We start from the raw sequence: 19,595 nt of genomic DNA on the forward strand, positions 1-19,595 counted from the left end.
GATCCTGATCTTGAGGCTGGGAGATACAAGTTTCTGGCCTGGATCTTGGCACAGAGATCTTGAGGTAGGGTGGCTATGAATCCCAGGAGACTAGGGCAGGAGATCTCTGAGTTCAAGGTCATCTGGGACAAATCAAGTCCCAGATCCAGGCATGGTGGTACACACCTTTAATCTGGGACACACCTTCTGCTGGTGACCTACATAAGGACATTGGAAGGAGGAAGATTCTTCACCTGCCTTGTGGGACTGAGCAACTGCTAGATCCTTGGACTTCCATTCACAGCTGCTGGTGGCCATTGTTGGGGAGTTGGACTACAGACTGTAAGTCATCAACAAATTCCCTTACTATATAGAGACTACCCATAAGTTTTACAACTCTAGAAAATCCTGACTAATACATCTGGATTTGGGACTTGCTCTGTCCCGGGCTGGCCTTGAACTCAGAGATCTGTTTTCCTCTGTCTCCTGGGATTAAAGATGTACGTGTACTACCTTGCCTGGGTCTAAGCTTTTCAAGGTCGCTATGCCTCAAGATCTTCATGTCAAGATCTGGGTCAGAAGCCTGTGTCTCAAGATCTGGACCATAGGTTCTATTTCCGGATTGTGGTTCATTTCAGAGGTAGTCAAATGACAACCAGGAATAGCCAACGCGAGGGGGGTAATGCCATCAATCCTGATGGCCTAAACTTGATGTCCAAGGCCCACAAGGCAGAAGGAGAGAATCAACTCCTACAGGCTGCCGTCTGATCTCCACACACGCAGCACGGCATGCGTGTTCTCACACAGACACTAAAGTAACTTACAACTTTTTAAAGAACTAGAATGAAGAAAATGCAAATAAAATCAGAGTTTAGGGATTGGCTCCATTAGCAATTAATAAGATAGTGACAAACATATTTGTGTCAGAGCGTGCCTGGCAAACGTGTCAGGAATGTGCTTAAAAGGCATGAGTACATGTTAATTCCAGTTCATCTGAACACCAACATGGACCACACATTGGGATTAAAGGAAGTCTGGGAATTACATTTTAGTAATAAAAATGGATGATGGTTTATGAGGGAAAGAAAAGAGTTGGAAAAGATGCTGAAGTAAGTGCCGAGACTAGATGACTGTTAATGTGTCACCAAGTAGAAGCAAGTTTAGAAAATAGATTTGTGTTTGCCACATGCTGTTGACATGACAAAGCTGATGTGATACATCTATCCTCTTTCCTGATTCCTCCTGTAGTTGTTACAAGCTATTAACATGACTAGTATATTAGAACAAGCCCTTAGGATAAACTGCCACACAGATTTATATATGACACATTCTGCCCTTTAATACACAGGGAGTTGATCTGAGCTGTTCAAGGGTTCAAATCATCTCCATTGCACAACATGGAATGAGCAATCACAGGATAGCTCTCCCCAGGTCCGTGTCAAAGAAACAGGGTTTTCCAGACATGACAGAGATGTCTCACAAATGAACTCATAGCTGCTATGACTGCATGCACAACACCTGCAACAAGATCCGTTCAGCCAAAAGTCCAGCATGATTGGAGGACAGACTCATGAAGGTCTAGTTATAGCTAAGGAGCTATGTAAAATTCACAGCCGCTCATGTTTTAGGATGAGGTCATAAGCCCTTACACAAACTTGCAGCATTAAGTAGATTCAGGGGGCTAAAGACATGATTCGATGTTTCAGAGTATTTGTTTTACAGAGCACTGGGGTACAACCTACATATTGGCTCACATTTGTCCATAACTCCTGAATAAAAAGAGGACATGGCTGCTCCAAGGGATGGTTGAGGAGAAGGGTTTTATTGTAGATATGAGAAAGGGCACAGCTAGAGGCATCTGAAAGAGTCCAGAGCAGAGAGAATTGTAGACGAAACATGACTAGTAGACTGAACTGGACCATAAGAGGAGAGATGGGGAGAGGGAGAGTATTGTGTTTTATAAAACAGTGGCAATGGTGCAGTTGAAGAGAGCACCTGGGCAGACCATGTCAAGGCATTTCCTCTGACAAATAAGGCCAGATTTAATATAAAAGTTTGTTGGTGAGAAGGGAAGGGAGAGAGGGAAGAGGAAGAGGGAGGGAAGATGAGAGGCTGGCTGGGGACATATGGGGGAGAAAAAGAGAGAAACAGAGAGAGAGAGAGACAGAGAAGTAAGGGTGGGGGGAAGAAGGGGGAGAAGAAGGAGAAGGATGAGGAGGAGAGAGAGGAAGCAGACCAAGAGCCAAGAGCACAGGAGCAAGAGAACCAAGAATGGCAGGGTTATACAGGAATCAGAAGCTAGGGGCAGTTGGGCATTAGTGGCACAGGCCTTTAATTTCAGCCCTTGGGAGGCAGAGGAAGGTGTATCTCTGTGAGTTCGAGGCTACCCTGGTTTACAGAGCAGGTTTCAAGGCAGTGAGGACTATACAGAGAAACCCTGTCTTGGGGAGCTGGGGAGAAGCAAAGCAGGCTAGATGGGTTTAGGGTGGGGCCGGGAGTGAGAAGAACTGAAAGGAGCTACTGGTACTGAGGGCGTATGGAGACCAGGTGGACACTTTGGGATGCTAATAGGCACCACAGTTAGCCATTTGTCCTAAGTTTCTTCAGGACCTGACATTTGTTGATAAGGTGAGATCTCTTCTGCTTTTTAGCTGAAATTTGGGCAATATTGTCAGGGACTCAGGAAGACAGGAGTGTTGGTCAAAGGCATGGAAGGGAGAGAGGAGGCTGGGGGATATCTGTTTCACTAGATGCACATCTAGTTTGCATCTGTTTCCAGCGAGTTCATGCCTCACTGGTTCTGATTTGGAGCAGTTTACCATCTTCAGTTGATTGGAAATCTGTTGGGAGAGATATAGACTAGGGACAGAAAGTAAAGTTAAGGAGGACAATCCTTTATCTTTGGCGTACATCTGAAACTTGCAGACCTGGACTACTGGTAGTTAAGGTACAGAAATAGTCCCAAGACTAGATGAAGCGGACAGAGGGACAGAGGGAGAAAGCAGAGTGTGGTGGGTGGCACAGGACACAAGACATCCACCCTCAGGAATAGAGAGTAGATTGAAAGCTGTTGATTAATGAGAATATTTATCTGGAGTGTGTTTGACCTAGATCCAATTCTTGACTACCTGAAGCATACGAGACTTTTTAAGTTTACAAAAAGATAAAATTTTAGATATACCATTATCACCACTGTTTACAATTTGTACTGAAATCCTCATTGTAGAAAAATCAGTAGCCTCACACGTTTAGTAATAGCAAAAGCTATGTTTTTGGATTAAAAGCATGAATATTCTTTTCTCTGTCTAGATGGCTCTATATATACATCTGACAGAGATCTGTTCAGCATGATAAGAAGACAAAGAAATTTAAATTTTTAGCTTGGGACTAGGATAACAGTAGTCTGTGCTTCACAAAGGCTTGACTGATAGTTTATCAGAAGTCCACTGATTAACCTTTTGGAATTTTAGTATAACAATACCATAAGAGGGAAAGAACTGAAATATTTCAAATTTTTGCATACTTTAAATCACTTTCTTGGACCCTCATAACTTACTGAAGCTTTCACATCTAGACCTTTACGGCTTATATTTACATCCCTAAATTTACTTTCTTAGTAAATTTAGCATTTCAACCTTTTTTTTTTTCTGTCCCAACAATTATCATGAGACATAAGTGGTTGATTACTGAAAGCAGTCATTTCAGAGGAAGTGCTTTTAAACAAATGACTAGTAAAAAAAAAAGTTACATTGAAATCCATTTTGTGAATTTATCTTTCAGTCTCCATAGGAGACCTGACGACTATAGAGAAAAGCAAGTCTTAATTGTTGAACATGAAATTAACTGCCAGGCAGCTGCAGCCTTACAGAGAGGAACTGGTTTGCTTGCTCTTACTAAAACAAGAATACTGCAGTAGCCATCAACCCCATCAGAGGTGCTGGCCTCTGTATCAGCTAAAATGGCAGAGACATACCCCCCACCTAAACAGTTTCCCTAGGCTTCCAGATAGTTTCATTGGGGTCAGTCAGTCTTCAGCTGTCACAGTGCCAGCTACCACAAATCAGGACAGCATTGGCCTTCAGCTGCCAGACCCAGAATCTCTGGGAGATTTTCCTGTGGAGGAAGAACTTGAGAAACCTGCCTACCTTGGTGGAGCAGAGTAGGTCGGTCAACCCAACAGTGTCCACAGTCTAGGCAGGGTTCTGGTGGCAGGTGAGTCATGGGCTAGTTATTTGCCCAGTGATTCACATTACCAGAATCCAGGTGGAGTGTGTCAGGTCCAAAATAAACCTAGGACAAGTGGCTAACTGGGATGTCTACTAGTGTGTGCTAGCTCCACTCAGCTATGGCCCCTCTCAGCTCCTTACCTGGCTCTCACATTAACCTCTCCAGCCCATTGGCTTTACTTTCCTTCCTCCAGCTTTTGATTCCTGTATAGCCCTGCCATTTTGACCATGTACTCTCTTGTATCTGTTTGTATCTTCCTCCTACTCCCTTCCCCATTGTGGATCAGTCCAGTCTGCTGGTCATGTTCAGTCTACTTCCTTCTCTTCATGCTCTCTTGCAGACGCCTCTGACTGTACCTTCACTCATACTAACAATGAAAACCTCCTCAACCATACGCTGGAGCAGTCATGTCTTCATTTTGTTGAGAGTCATTTATGCCTCATTGTCTTCTTTAAAAACCTTAGTTTCAGATCTTGGGACAAAGGACTGATGGTCCTCCTTGGTGGAGCAGAGTAGGTCTACCAAAGCAGACCTGACTTCCAGATTTTCCAGCATCCTTTAGTCCTTACCTAGCAAACCCTGCCCCCAACCCTGAACTTTCCAGATCAGCAGCTGGGCTGCCTTTTCCCCAGAGGCTCTTCCAGACATTTTAGCCTCTCCTTCTCTCTGCATGCGCGCGCGCACACACACACACACACACACACACACACACACACACACACACGCACGCACACGAGCACGCACACACACACACACACACACACACACATGCTCTAGTCTGCCTTGAATTGGCTCATTTCACCAGCATCAGAGAAATAGCCCGTAACTTAGCATTGTCCCCTAGGAGCTGCATTCTGTCATAGGACCTTTTTTTTTTTTTAATTAAACAATTTAAATCTGATATTCAGCAGATCTCTGAGGAATTTGAGGACCATCTATTAAATATATATGATTTTTTTAAAAAAAACTTTACTGTTTTAGTTAATGGCTTTAGGCTTAACCTTGAAAATATAACAGAAGGCTGAATAAATCTTGTCCCTTTAAAATATATTATATTTGTATATAGCATAACTACAAACATAGTTCTGATCACATTAAAGACTTTGATCAAACATTTATAAGGTGATTATTAACTTGCATGTCTTAATTATCTTTAACAGTTTACAGGAAGTAAGTTTTATAAGATTAGGATTTTACAGCTTTATCCCTGTGAACCTTAAAAATCTTGAGTTTAAGGTTTAACTGAAGATCCTTTGGCATACAATAAAACTATAAACATAGGCCACAGAGAGACTGGGAACCTCACCTTTCTGACCCTTTCATAGTGTACTTTTATAAACTATCAAGTTCTTAGATAACTCAGTTTATCCAAATAGCTAAAACTTAATAAAGTGAGCGAAGACAAAGAGGCTAGATATACATCTTCAAGTCAATTACTGTTTACCTGAGTAAAGGTAAGGGATTTATAAACTATATTTCTTAAACATACTTTTTAGAGTTTTTTTTTAAAGTTTTTTTAGAATCCTGGGGTTGAACGGTTGGCAAAGACATAAGTAGTTATCTCTAAGTCACTTTTTGTTATCCTGAGTATACTTGCATAATCTTAGGAATTTATCACTGTGCAAAAATCCATTCTAATCCAAAATACTTTGCAGACATGCTCCTTTTCAGTCTAAAATGGAGATCAAGGATAAGAGGGCTCAGTAGAAATCAGAGGTTCTGTGATAGTTGCTTTAGTTGGGTTTGTACCATGTGGTCATCTCTATTACGATGGTGGTAACGTGTCATGACATGGGCTGTCTTTTAACCTGAGTAAGGATGGCTGCAAGCCCCATGGTTGCTTCATCCGGATGAGATCATCAGTCCAGATGAAGGTGAACCACATAGTTATTTAAGAACATTTATTTCCCTAAACAAGAGTTGAATCCAAGTTACATAAATAGTGAGTAGGTCCTTTTTTTCTAAAAAAAAAAAAACAAACAAATAATTCTAAATAAAGAATTGAATCACATACATTGTAACAAATTCAGGTTACCTATGTTTAACTTTTTTTATATATCAACTTTTTGCTACAAGTTTTAAACTAACTTTACAGACTTTTTAAAAAAAACTATATTCAATGGGCTTACAAACACTAGGATAAAGAGTTTACGCAGTAGTTATAAGAGATTCCTTAGGAACAGAAAATGAAAAAATGGTAGAGATAATATTGTCACGAGTAGAAAGTAGAAGAGCTTAGAGATAAGAGCTTTTCGGAAGTGTAAAGTATAGCTGTAAGAGACTTGGTGTCATCTGTGCCAAGGCAGAAGTTATTACTGTAGGACAGAATTTGGGACTCAAGTGTGCAATTTTTGGCCATTGAGCAAGTGTGCTAAGGCCAAACTGTTTTTATAATACAGCAAGTGTTGTGTTTATAAAAAGAGAGAGAGAAAGAATATGTTTGGCGGGTGTGGAGTCGGGTGGGGGAAGGTGGTGCCTCCGTGGGCCTATACTGAGGCATCCCTTCCCCCTGAGGGACCAGTCACACGATGGTATTGTATAGAATAGAGTTTATTTAGAGTATGGGGAGGCGAGTTGAGAGGGTAGTAGAGACAGAGAAAGAAACACACACACATTCACAGAGAGAGAGAGAGAGAGAGAGAGAGAGAGAGAGAGAGAGAGAGAGAGAATATGAGTAGAGGCTGGCCATGAGCATGTGGAGAGAGGGGGAAGGGAATGGGGAGAGAGGGGGAAGGGACAAGAGGACAAAGCAGGAACGGGAAGGCAAGAGTGCAAGAGAAAGCAGAGAGGATGAGCAGCCCCTTTTATAGTGAGCCAGGCACACCTGGAGGAGCTTAGACAAAATACTAACATCAAGGCTAATGAAATCTGTCAGACTAAGGAGGAAACTGAGTCTATAAAGGAAAAGAAAGGGTCACAACTGATTGCCCAAAAGAAGGTTCCGGTAAGCTGCAAGAGGGAACTGATAGACAACAAGGTCACCATGAGGGACAAGGGCTGCAAGCAGGAACTCCTCTAGAGGGCAGATTTCAGTATCATACAGCCCCAGGAGAGAACTTCTGGGAGAGGGATACTAAGAGACATAAAGGACAGGGTCACAGACAGAAACTCTTCCAGAGGGAGGGTTCTAATATTTTAGAGGCCCGGAAGGGTATAGGGAAGTTGTAGGACTTCCCAGATGGTTCCTAGGGGGAAAGGGGGAAGAGAACAGGGTGACAATATGTAGGCCCAGGAATGTATATAAGGAAAGAGAGAGCAGGTACCTCTGAGGGGGAGGAGGTAAGAAAGAAGTCAGAATCAGGACTGGTACTAAAGGTAGGCTCTGGAGAACATAGAGAAGCTACAGGCTTCAACTCCTGAAGGAAGGCAAGAGAACTTCAGAAAGGAACTGAGAACAAAGGGAGCAGAGGAAGGTATATGTCATGGTGAGGAGAATGTCAATCTGGCACATCTACAAGAGAACTGAGAGGGCTGTCAGAGAGAAATGTTTCAAATCACAGAGGAGAGGTGTCACTTTCCACATGATAGAGGCCCCATCAGGCAAGAGGAGCTTTCTAGGACACTGGCGTTGTCTTTTGTAGTAGTCCAATAGAAGCAAAGCAGGCACCTCCAGAGTGACACCAGTAGAAGAGGAGAGTCCAGTGGTTAGAACAGAAGAGAAAACAGCTAAAGAGGTGGACTCGGAGAGGCTTTTGGGGGAAAGGGAAGTTCCAACTGAGGCAGAGAAGTGTCTTATTAAAAAGATGCCCAGGCGACAGGTGCCCAAGAAAGCATAGCAGGCTCTAGGAGCCAGAGACACCAAGTAGAACCTTACCAAGAAAGTGAGGAGAGGAGAGACAAATGGTTAGAGCAGGGGGCCTGAAGAAGTAGCTGAGGAAGTGGACTCTAGAGTCAAATATGGTGAGTAGCAGCAGCCAGAAGAAACAAACAATCTATACATACCTTAGGAGAATCAAATCAGCAGTTTGCTTTGGTTAGGAGAGGCTGAGCCCCTTGGGTTGGGGGAGCAGCATGTCATACAGTCCCTCCCGGGTTTAGGTACCAGATGACTGAAATGAAGACATAACATTTCCAAAGTGTGGTTGAGAAGAGTACAGACAGGGACATCTGGAAAAGCCCAGAGCAGGGAGAGAATGTAGTGGACTAAACATGGCCAGTAGACTGAACTGAACCATGGGGTTGGGGGGAGAGAAGAGGAGAGAGAGCAAGCAGACCAAGAGTCAAGAGCAGAAGACCAGGAGAGAGTTATGGCTGCAATAGCAGGAATCAAAAGCTAAGGGAAGAAAAGCAAAGCCCATGGGCTGGAGAGGGTTAGGGTAGCAGATAGAGTAAGGAGAGGTGAGAGGAACCACAGGTACTGAGTGAGCCTGGAGGCATGTCTGACACTCTGGGATGTTAATAAGCACCACAGTTAGCCATCTCTTTGGTACTTAATAACTGCAGCTCTAGGTATTCTGCACCTGCTACAGGATATTTGATCACACTGTGAGCCCCAAGATTGTCTTGTTTAATGGAAAAACCTGTCTCTAGTTGTGGTATGGCTCACCCTTAGAACACACAACTTTAATCCCTCTGGCTGGAAAAGGTGTGCCCTTAGTACACACCTTTAATCCCAAATAGTGAAGACAAAGTTAATTTGTAGAAGGAAGCACCCATGTTTGAAAGTGATGTTTAATTGAGTGGCAGACAAAGTGACGAATCAGAGAAAGATTTAACAGAAAAGATTTGCCCAACTCTCTTGAGAAGAAAGCTACTTGAGAGGGCAGGAGGGGGGAGGGGGAGAGGAAGAGGGAAAGGGAAAGAGAGAGGGAGGGAAAGAGGGAGAGGAAGAGGGGGGGCAGTTTTACTGGGAGAGTTTTAGAGAGAAAGATTGAAGAGAGAGCAAGCTAGACACAGAGGACCCCCCAGAGAATGAGAAAGCTGAAGATCTGAGTTAGTGTGACACCAAACAGAGGAAAAAATCAGAGACCAAGAGAGAAGCCAGATTGAATTAGTCAGCTTGGAGAGGATTTTGAGCCAGAAGAGCCGAGTTGAACCAGCCAGTGAGAATTCAGAAAGAACTGAACAGGATGCGCTTACTCAGCAGTAAGTCTCAGAGCCTGAAAACATTCTAGGTCTAGATTAGCTTCCAGGCTAGAAGCTTCCAGGACTAGGCCTAGATTAGCAGAATATGGCAGTGTTCAGAGACAACGATTACGCAAGGTGAATAAAAGATACTTTAACACAGGACGGTGGAACACCCTCTTCTGAGATCCACGTTATAGAAACGTATATTCAAGAAAACATTCATAAACAAAGTCAAATGTTAAAATGATAGAAAAGGAGTACTTTGAGTTGAGGAAAAGTCATAATTGAATATGGGGGTACTTGGGGGGAAGTGAATTGGAGGAGTGGATTTGATCAAAACATTCATGTACATACGTGTGGAGTGTGTGTAATGGAGGTTTTTGGTGCCAGATATGTAAAATAAGGACATGACTGCTCAAAGGTATGTTTGAAGGGAAGGTTTTTGTTGTATTAGCAAAAGTATAGCCAGAAAAATCCACAACAGGGAGAGAAAATGGTAGACTGGACCTGATCTACCGACTGAACTGGGCCATGGTGTGGGGTGGGGTCAGACAAGTATGGGCAAAGGAGACGGTGAGAGAGGAGGCTAAAGGAGGGAGTGGGAAGGAGAAAGAGAGAGAATGAGACAAATAGTAGGGTTTTGTGGGAATGAAAAACTCATGAGAGAGAAGCTCGTGAGCTGGAGAAGTTTTAGGGTAGGAGGTGGGGCAAGAAGAGCCACAGGTACCAAGTCAGAAGTCCAGTCCTATGTTTTGATAGGCTAATAGGCACCAGGGATCCTGACAGTGATGACAGGAAATGACACTTTTGGTAGAGAGAGTGGTGCCAGAATTTGGGGGAGTATTTGGACCTGACTGAGAATCAAGGGAACATCTTAAATAGGTGTGCTGTAGGCAGCCATGAACATCTTGGGCTGCTGTTCACTGGAATCTTGAGAACCAGTGTTCTGGAGCCAGATGCAGGCTAGAATATATCTAGCTTGTGATCTTGGCCAAATTATTTTTCTCCCTCATTCATTCCACAAGCATGACAGGACTCCTGGCTCATCAACTGTGCTTATCAGTTTGTGGGTGTGTGATCCTAATAACAGCTGTATGTTTCAGGAAACTCCAGTGTTTAGTACTTAATTCAAAGGGAAATTCCCAATAAACGTTAATTATTAGGGTTTGCCCCTTTTCACTCAAAAAAAAAAGCAGGTAAATTCTTAATAAAAGCAAGTTATTCTTTTGAGGTTTGCTTCTAAAGGCAGCTTTTGAATTTAAGGGTCTTAATTCTTTCGCGATCACAGACACGCCCATTCCCGGAAGGGCAGGGCATTTCCAGGGCTACACAAGCCCTCGCCTAAACCCCTTTACTGAGCTGCTTTTAGTCCCACACCTGCTACGACTGAGGTGGTGTGAGAGGCCTGTGAGTGAATCCTTAGATAGAAAATCGCCGCAATGGAAGACAGGCCAGGCTGACAATGGCTCTGGGGAGCTTGTCAGCTCCGAAGAGACCCATAGGACGCAGGTCTGGCGGGCTTAGGGCGATGCGGCCCAGATAACAATGGTGGTAGTGAGGGTGGAGCCCAGCGGCCCGCAGAGGAAGTCAGAGCGAGGATGTGAGTAGGTCTGGCCCAGGGGGGGAGGGGAAACTGGCGAAGACACATGATGCAACCCCACGCCCCCTCTTCATTTCCGATGCTCCAGCCTCTCCTTGCGGCCAGAACCCAAAGAAGTCCGTTCAGATAAAGGGGGCGTTAGCGAGGGCGGAGGCGAGGTCGTGCGGGGCGAGATCGTGCCGAGCGGGGTCACGTGCCCCCTAGGACCGCCCCTTAGGAAGCCACTGCCCGGCCCCCTGGAAGGGGCGGCAGCGGAAATGACCTCACGACGTCCTTTGCTGCGTGCGGCTACGTGGCGGAGCCGGCGGAAGCAGTTCCTTCGCTGGACCCAGAGTGTTTGTGTTTTGGTTCGTGAGGAGCCGGGGCGGTCTGAGGGGAGGAGACGGAGGGAGGAGGAAGAGGACGACGACGAGGAGGAAGAAGTCCTCGGAACTCGAGCCCGGCGACTCTGGAGGAGGAGAGAGGAAGGCGGAGCAGAGAGGCGGAGACGCAGCCCGGCAGGGGCGGCACGGCGCTCGGAGTCCCGCGTCGGCCAGTGTGAGAAGCAGCGAGTAGGCGACGCCGCTGCAACTGCGGCGCGTCGGATCTCCGGGCCGTGCGTGGCCTCACTGCCGGGAACCGCGCCCCAGGTAAGCTGCGGTCGGGGCGTGTCTCCGTGGTCCCCGGCTGTGCCTGGGCCTCCAAGCCTCCGTGGGCCCTCAGCTCTAGTGACTCATCCTTCCAGCAGCTTCCGAGCCTGGGACGCCGGGATCCGCTGAGGGAGCGGCGGGTGTCATCCTCTTCCCTTCACAAGATGGCGCCGTGGGAAGAGCCTGGGACCGTGGCGGTCTCCAGCCGGGTCCTTGGGTCTCTGTCCCGGCCGTCGAGCCGAATCGCATCCGGGGTGAGGGGTGGCTCAGGAGCGCGCCCACAGGGGCCAGCAGAGCTCCTGGCCCTCGCACCCCGTCTTGATGTCTCGGCTTCTTCCAGACAGGAACCCTGGCCTCAGCAGGTGGGGAGTGAGGAGCTCCGCCTACCTCTGACTGGTGTGGTCTGGCTTTGCTAATGGTGGGATCCTCAGGTCTTTTCCGTGGGAGGTGGTGAACCCAGACTGTGGGGCTCAGTGGGAGCAGGTTAACATCCTGACATCTCCAGAAGTTTAAAGCTTTGACTGTCACACTTGGCATATTAGTTTTTGCCTCGCCGAAATGGATTCAAAGTTCTGAATCAGTTGCCTTGCACGTAACTAATATAAAAACAAAAGCCAACCTATGTTACATCATTCAGAATATTGAGGGCTGCCCAGAGTGGTAAATTAACGTAAAATTTGAACCCGTAAGGTTGTGAACAAAGTATGCAGTACAACAGTGCCCGGCACAGTTTAAGGACGCGGTGCATTTTTAATCAAAAACTACCCAATCGTATAAGATAAATAATATTTTAACGATTCAAGATGTATATTATGCAGAAGTTTTCCTTTGCAGAATAAAGGTACAAGTAAGAAATACAGAGCCTCTGTGCGATGAGCAGTAGCTTCACTGAAGTAACCCCAGCCCTTGCACTCAACATTAATATTATGGTCAGTCTGTGTATGTTTATAATTTGGTTTGTTTCCGGTTTGAGGTCTGTGGAAGTACAGATTTAGCTTTTGCACTTTAAGAAGCATTGACTATGAAGGCATCCACCTGTCATCCCAGCACTCTGGAAGCTGAGGTAGGATCAGGAGTCCAGGCCATCCCTAACCTATCCTGTGCTTGCCTAGGCTACAAGTCCCTGTATCTCAAAAAATGCCATGGGGATGTGCGGCAGGGAACAATTTTTAAAAAAACAAAACTAAGTACTAATTTTTGTTTGTATTTTCAATGAGAATTGATGTTTCCCTGAGATTTTGGAAGTACCGTAGTCACACAGAACAAGTTTTGTCCTGGATAAAATCATTTACTGTGGGTTGGGGATTTAGCTCAGTGGTAGAGCGCTTGCCTAGGAAGCACAAGGCCCTGGGTTCAGTCCCCAGCTCCGGAAAAAAAAAAAATCATTTACTGTTTTGTAGGTAAGGGACAGTTGAGAAACATTTAAGCTGAAGATATGTTGTGCGCTTTCAGTCTGTATGAGTCTATTGATCTACAAGAATGCATTAATTAATTAATTCACCAAGAGGCCATTTTAATTGCCAATTTCAAAGACTGTGTACTTAGAAAGCACTTTATTAGAGACTACATATGTTGTCTTAATTCTCACAGTTGTGCAGTGTTAGAGTATAATAGACATAGAAATTTGAAAATTAAAACTTTGCTGAGGCAGAAATTGGCATAGCTGGGACTAGACTTCAAAATCTGGCTTATTTTATGAATTAGGGAGAAATGGGAGTTTTACTTACTTTTGACAAGCTCTCACTGTATAATTCTGGATGACTTGAAACATACTTTGCAGACCAGGGTAGTCTGGAACCCTCAGAGATTCATCCACCTTTTTCTGGCCCTGAAGTTCTAGAATTAAAATCTTGGACCACTATGTCTGTTTCGAAATGAGCCTTGCTAAATATTTCTGACTGGCATGCTTCTGCCTCAGTTTCTCAAGTTCTAGGACCACAGGCAAGCTCCATCATGCTAGGCTGAAATGATAGTTTTATTTATGTGCTGTTGGTTAGAAGCAATTCAAACATTTCATCTATAAATGTGTTAGTATTTATTGGTAAAGGTAGGAACTCTTCAAAAGTAGTAACTATAAGGCTAAGAGGTGGTATCTTAAAAACTGAGCTGGACTTGGTGGGGCATACCTCAGGAGGCAAAGACAGATGTACTGATTGATGGGGCATACCTCAGGAGGCAAAGACAGATGTACTGATTGATCTCTTTGAGTTGAGGGACAGCCAGGGCTACACAGGAGACCTTGTCCTTAAAGGGGAGAGAACTGTCACTCCGACCAGCTTTTTCCAAAAACATTGCTAAAAAGAAAATTGTGTGTGTGTGTGTGTGTGTGTGTGTGTGTGTGTGTGTGTGTGTGTATTGTTAACCCCAAAGCAACCCTCCAAAATTACTGTAAGTAAATATGCCACTCCTGATCGTACCAGAGAAATCGTTATCAGCTAGGCACACAATCATGGGAGTTAAAATTATTTGTTGTTTGGGAATTACAATTAAATGAAAAATGAGTCATTTAATGGAAGCCTTCAGGTAGTAAACTCTAGACTTATTCTAGAAGCTTTCCATTTACTAGCATAATTTCCTTCAAAATAACTTTAACCCAAGTATTATGACATTAGAACCTAGTTTTCTTTTTCTGTCTGTCTTTCTGTTCTTTCAAGATTTTGGTTTTAATTTGTTTTAGTTTATATGTCTATGGGTTTGTGCTTATGAGGCCCGAGGAGGATGTCAGATCACCTGAAGCTTATGTTGTGAGTGGTTGCGAATCGCTCTGTAAATTGAATTCCAGTCACCTAGAATTGCAGTACTTATACTAATACTAAGCAGCCATCTCTCCAGCACCTAGAATCTGAATTCTTGACTTCTCAGATTGCTGTCATAGTTAATGTGTGATCTCAGTGAAGGTATTTAACCTTTCAATGCCTGTTTCCTCGTTGATAAGAATTGTAATAGTGCTTGATACTGTTGAGTGACTTTATTAAGTATATAGAACCAAGTCAAGTCTTCTTTCTGTTTGTTTGTTTTGGACCTAGAGCTCACTGCCTGCCCCAGCTCCAAAGTCAAATTGTTGAAGGTTAGTTGCTGTTTAGTTTTACCGTCAGGTCTTAACATGTGATCTGTGACTTTGAGTCCTGCCTCTGCCTTCCCAAGTTTGGCATTGCTGTTGCCACCACACCATACTGAAAACTTACCTCTTTCCTTTTTTCATTTTTCTTGGTTAATATACAGAGGTGGGTTATGGGCGACATTTTCATTTGTGTCATATTTTGTTTCCACTGTTCTTTTTTGTCCTGCTCTCTTACCCCTTCTCCATAGATTATCTACCTTCTGCTTTTTCTTTTTAAGATTTATTTATTATATATAAGTACATTGTAATTCTCTTCAGTCACACCAGAAGAGTGTATCAGATCTCATTATAGATGGATGTAAGTCACCTTGTAGTTGCTGGGATTTGAACTCGAGACCTCTGGAAGAGCAGTTAGTGCTCTTAACCACTGAGCCATCTCTCCAGCCCTTACCACCACTGAGCCGTCTCTCCAGCCCATACCTTTTGTTTTCATGATACACATATTGTATTACTTTTTCTTCCAAGCATTTTTTTCTCCTTAGATTTCTCAGTCTTTTTGAAGGTTAGCTTAAGGTGATTTTAGGCTCAAATCTTGTGCCATTATTTCTCCTTAAAGGTGGAAAAATAAACTAAATGATACTGGCTGTCTAGTTAGTTGGTCTTTACAATATAGTGAGTAAACTTACTAATGTGACTATACTGACTTAGTTTTTTTATTTACTTATTATTTGTGTCTCCATAGGTATTTTCTCCAGAAAGAAGAAAACATTGATACCTTGCATCCTGGAAGTTCATTTAGGAATCTGAAATCAGGGACTTCTTTATAATTTGGACATGGCTAATCGAGGAGCAACAAGACCCAACGGGCCAAATACTGGAAATAAAATATGCCAGTTCAAACTGGTTCTTCTAGGAGAGTCTGCTGTTGGCAAATCAAGTCTGGTGCTTCGCTTTGTGAAAGGCCAATTTCATGAGTTTCAAGAGAGTACCATTGGGGGTGAGATTCATATTTTCCTTTTAATATTTGTTCTAAATGTGATTTTGAATAGCTAAATTGATTGTGCAAGAGAGAAAAAAAGTTTTAGGAGACCTCAAACTTTAAAATATACTTTATTTTGGTGTTTGTTTAAACAGGGTGTTGTACTCTAAACTGTTCTGAAATTCCTGTGAATTTCCGAGTGGCGTGCCTCCGCCTTCTAGTTATGGGATTACAGTTAGAATCTAGCCCAGCATTGTGTTTTAGCTCAAACAGTACTTAATGGTGGGGGAGGGGCACAAAATTGAAACCACTTGTTTATTTATGTAGGAAAGTCTTCCTTTTAAGACAAAGTCTAGTCCTATATCCCATGCTTCCTGTGAACTCTTGGCATCCCTACTTGCCTTGGCCTACCAAGTATAGGGCTACAGGTTTAGTTACCATACGCGGCTTTTTTTTTTTTTTTTTTTTTTGAGTCAGGGTGTCAAACCTAGCACAGCTTGTTTTTTGGGAGAGTGACATAAGAGGAGTGGGACATTCATAAGACTCATATAGCCAAGGTTGGTCTGGAACAGAAGCTAGGTAATTATGGATGACCTTGAATATCTGGTCTTCTGCCTCCTGAGTGTTTACAGGTGGGTCACCACAACCCATGTTTGTGGTGCTAGGAATGAAACCCAGGGTTTTGTGCGTGGTAGGAAAGCACGAGTAAGGTATATCTCTAGGCAGCGATTTTTAACATATTTTCATCTTTAATCCTCCAGTGCATGCTACTTTTGTTAGGTTAGGGAAGTCACATGTTAATTTTCCTCTTACATGAAATGGAAATAACAGCTTTACCTGAAATAAAAACAGATGTTCTTATCTCTAAGCAAAGGATAAATTGTCAGCTAAACAAATACCAGAATAATTGTTGCTGAGTAATTTTTAGCATGTTAATATTTTATATAATAATTTTTTTGGATGATACCTGATTAGTATTTGATTTAACGTTTTTGTTAAAAATTTTAATTAAGTAGGAGCTGGAGAGATGGCTAAGCAGTTAGCTCTGGTTGCTCTTCCAGAGGTAAGAACTTTAGACCAAGACTATATAGACCAGTGGTTCTCAACCTGTGGGTCCAGACCTCTTTGGGAGGTTGAATGACCCTTTTGCAGGGGTTGCACATATCAAATTCCTGTATATCAGATATGTACATGATGATTCATAACAGTAGCAAAATTATAGCTATAAAGTTGCAACAAGATAATTTCATGGTTTAGGGTTACCACAGCATGAGGAACTGTATTAAATGGTCGCAGCATTAGTAAGATTCTGAGCTACTAACTTAGACAATAAGATTTATTACTGAGGGGTTGGGGATTTAGCTCAGCGGTAGAGCGCTTGCCTAAGAAGCGCAAGGCCCTGGGTTCGATCCCCAGCTCCGAAAAAAAGAACCAAAAAAAAAAAAAAAAAAAAGATTTATTACTGAAAGTTACAGTTGCTAGGCATGGTGGTACATCCCTTCAATCCTAGCACTCAGGAGGCAGAGGTGTGTGCATTCCTCTGAATTGGGAGGTCGAAACAGGAGAATTAGGAGTTCACATTATCTTTGGCTATGAGTTTGAGGTAACCTGCTCTACATGAAATCCTCCCTCAAAACACAGAGATCAGAGTATGGTCACACACATCTTTAAATTCTAGCCCCCAGGAGACTCAGGCCAGCCAAGGCTCCAAGGTGAGACCCTGTCTCAAAAAAAACCCAGTAAAATAAAATATACACTACACATGGTGGTTTATGTCTGTTGTAGTCCTAATACTTGGCAATGTGAGATGTTAGGATTGCTGTGAATGTGAAGGCAGCCTAGGTTACGTGAGAACTGTCTCAATAAAAGGAAGAACCAAGTAAACCAGTAACAAATAAGTACAGAAATGTAAGAAGCAAGTGTTTTCTAAACCTGAAACTCCCTAAAGAAATTAGTTATGTAATTCATTCACACAGATAATATGAACATTTTACAGCCAAGTTTATGGAATTGGGCATGGTAAATTCTTAGTAATTTTAAGTTCATTTCTTGGTTTTCACAAATGTGGCCAGACATGTAAACAATGGATTTCACTCAACATCAAATGAGTTACTTGCTAGATGATTACCTTGGGGAGTACAGGTAAATAGATTACTACTTGTATATATGTTAAAGTTTCTGGTTATTACAATTAGTGATAATGTAATTTAAAGGGGTGGGTTGCAGAGATGGCTCAGTGGTAAAGAGCACTGGCTACTCTTCAGGGGTAGGGTTCAAATCCCAGCAATCACATGGTGGCTCACAACCATCTGTAATGAAATCTGACAATGTACTCATACATAAAATACATAAATAAAATGAATAGTTTTCTTTTTATTTTTTTTTAAAGATTTATTTATTTATTATATATAAGTACACTGTAGCTGTCTTCAGACACACCAGAAGAGGGCATCAGATCTCATTACAGATGGTTGTGAGCCACCATGTGGTTGCTGGGATTTGAACTCAGGACCTCTGGGAGAGCAGTCAGTGCTCTTAACCACTGAGCCATCTCTCCAGCCCATTTTCTTTTTATTTTAAATGTGAATAGAAACTAGTAGGTGTTTCATTTATTTGTTTCATTTAGAGACAAGAGTTTTCTTTGGACTGACCCAAACTCACTGTGTTAAGGCTATCCTGGCCTTAAACTCATAGCCTTATTACCTCGTGCTGGAATTACAGGCTTGGGCCACCAAACCAGGATGTTTGTTTGTATTGTTTGTTTCTTAAGACAGTGTTTATGTATATGATCTCTGCTGACGTTATGTATTATATGAGTATTGACAGAAGTGTATGTGCCACAGTGCATATTTGGAGGGCAAAGGACAACTTTCTGGAGCTGGCTCTCCTTCTATAATACATTTTCAGAGCTTAAACTCAGGTCATCAAGTACCTGGTTTACCCACTGAGCCATTTGCCTGCCCTAAAATTATTTTTCATTGCTAGACAACATATGATAGTTTGATTCAATTGTCAACAGTATATGCGTGTATCAAAACTGTGTGTTGAAGTATATTTGACTTTTGTTCCTCAGTTATATCTGTGCTGTCTTTGTTGGCTAGGCCAGTGAGGAAATGAAAAGACAACTGTAGACACACATAAATAGCTGGGATTGGTTGGACTAGGATCTCTAGAAGAGAAATCACAACAATCCCAGAAGCACCTGTTAATTTATTATAAAGTTGAGCAAGGAAGCAGGATTATTACATATAGCAGAACAAGGAGTAGAGGTTGTTACATAAGAATAAACAAAGGTAAAGTTTCTGGTATACAACTGGATCAAGGAGACAGGTTTGGCCAATCTTCATGACAGAATTGTCTGTATGGGAACAGTTCTCAGGCTATAAAAATCTCAAAGAGAACAAACTGTGATGGAATTTTCTACACACACTGTCAAAGCTTACACTCACTCAGTCCCCTAAGGAAGGCTTTGCTGTTGTTCCTCTGAGCCTAAGGCTATGGGGATCTTGACATGGCATTGCCCATGACATACCCATGTCAACAACACGCATTCACCTAGGACCTCACTACAACACCTTAATAAAATTAGCAGGAAAATGGGGCTGGGGATATTTATCTTTGTTTTGGTTTTAGACACAGGTTCTCTGTTGCACAAGCAGGCTTAGAACTCACAGCAGTTTGGCCTTAACCTCCTGAGGTGTGCCACCACACCTCAGCTTTCACGGTGTTGATGGTACTGGTTAGTTGGTTGGGTTTGTTTAGATAGGATCTTATGTAGATCAGGTTGGCCTCGAACTCACTGTGTAGCTAAAGCTAACCTCAACTGATTATCCTGCCTCCACTACCCAAGTTCTGGGGAGTACACATGTGTGCTACTGTCTACCATGCCCTGCTTTTGTTAAAGCTACTTTTTAATAAAATGGTAGAAGAGCCCCATGTGGGAAAGGGGATTATTATTTCAAGCAAGGATAATTCAGACTGGGCCTGAACTCCGGGTCTTATTAAGAGCTAGACCTTTTTTTTTTTTTTTTTTTTTTCCTCTTCTTTTTTCTT

At 42.9% G+C, this 19,595-nt stretch overlaps 1 protein-coding gene across 4 annotated transcripts in view; it reads left to right on the plus strand.

Moving 5' to 3' along the window:
• Positions 1-10,197: 10,197 nt before the first annotated feature.
• Positions 10,198-19,595, plus strand: part of Rab5a (RAB5A, member RAS oncogene family) — a 29,400-nt gene continuing 20,002 nt past the window's right edge. Inside the window, exons 1-3 of one of the 4 annotated variants that reach the window (XM_039084178.2) lie at positions 10,198-11,502; positions 14,529-14,569; positions 15,306-15,560. In XM_039084178.2, coding sequence (XP_038940106.1) covers positions 15,398-15,560 — 163 coding nt within the window. In that variant the 5' untranslated portion in view covers positions 10,198-11,502; positions 14,529-14,569; positions 15,306-15,397. Of the gene's footprint in view, positions 11,503-12,480; positions 12,566-14,528; positions 14,570-15,305; positions 15,561-19,595 lie in introns of those variants that run through there. The other 3 variants (XM_063267691.1, NM_022692.2, XM_039084181.2) reach the window with 3 other exon arrangements.

The sequence above is a fragment of the Rattus norvegicus genome, chromosome 9 (assembly GCF_036323735.1).
Source record: "Rattus norvegicus strain BN/NHsdMcwi chromosome 9, GRCr8, whole genome shotgun sequence".
Lineage (NCBI taxonomy): Eukaryota > Metazoa > Chordata > Mammalia > Rodentia > Muridae > Rattus > Rattus norvegicus.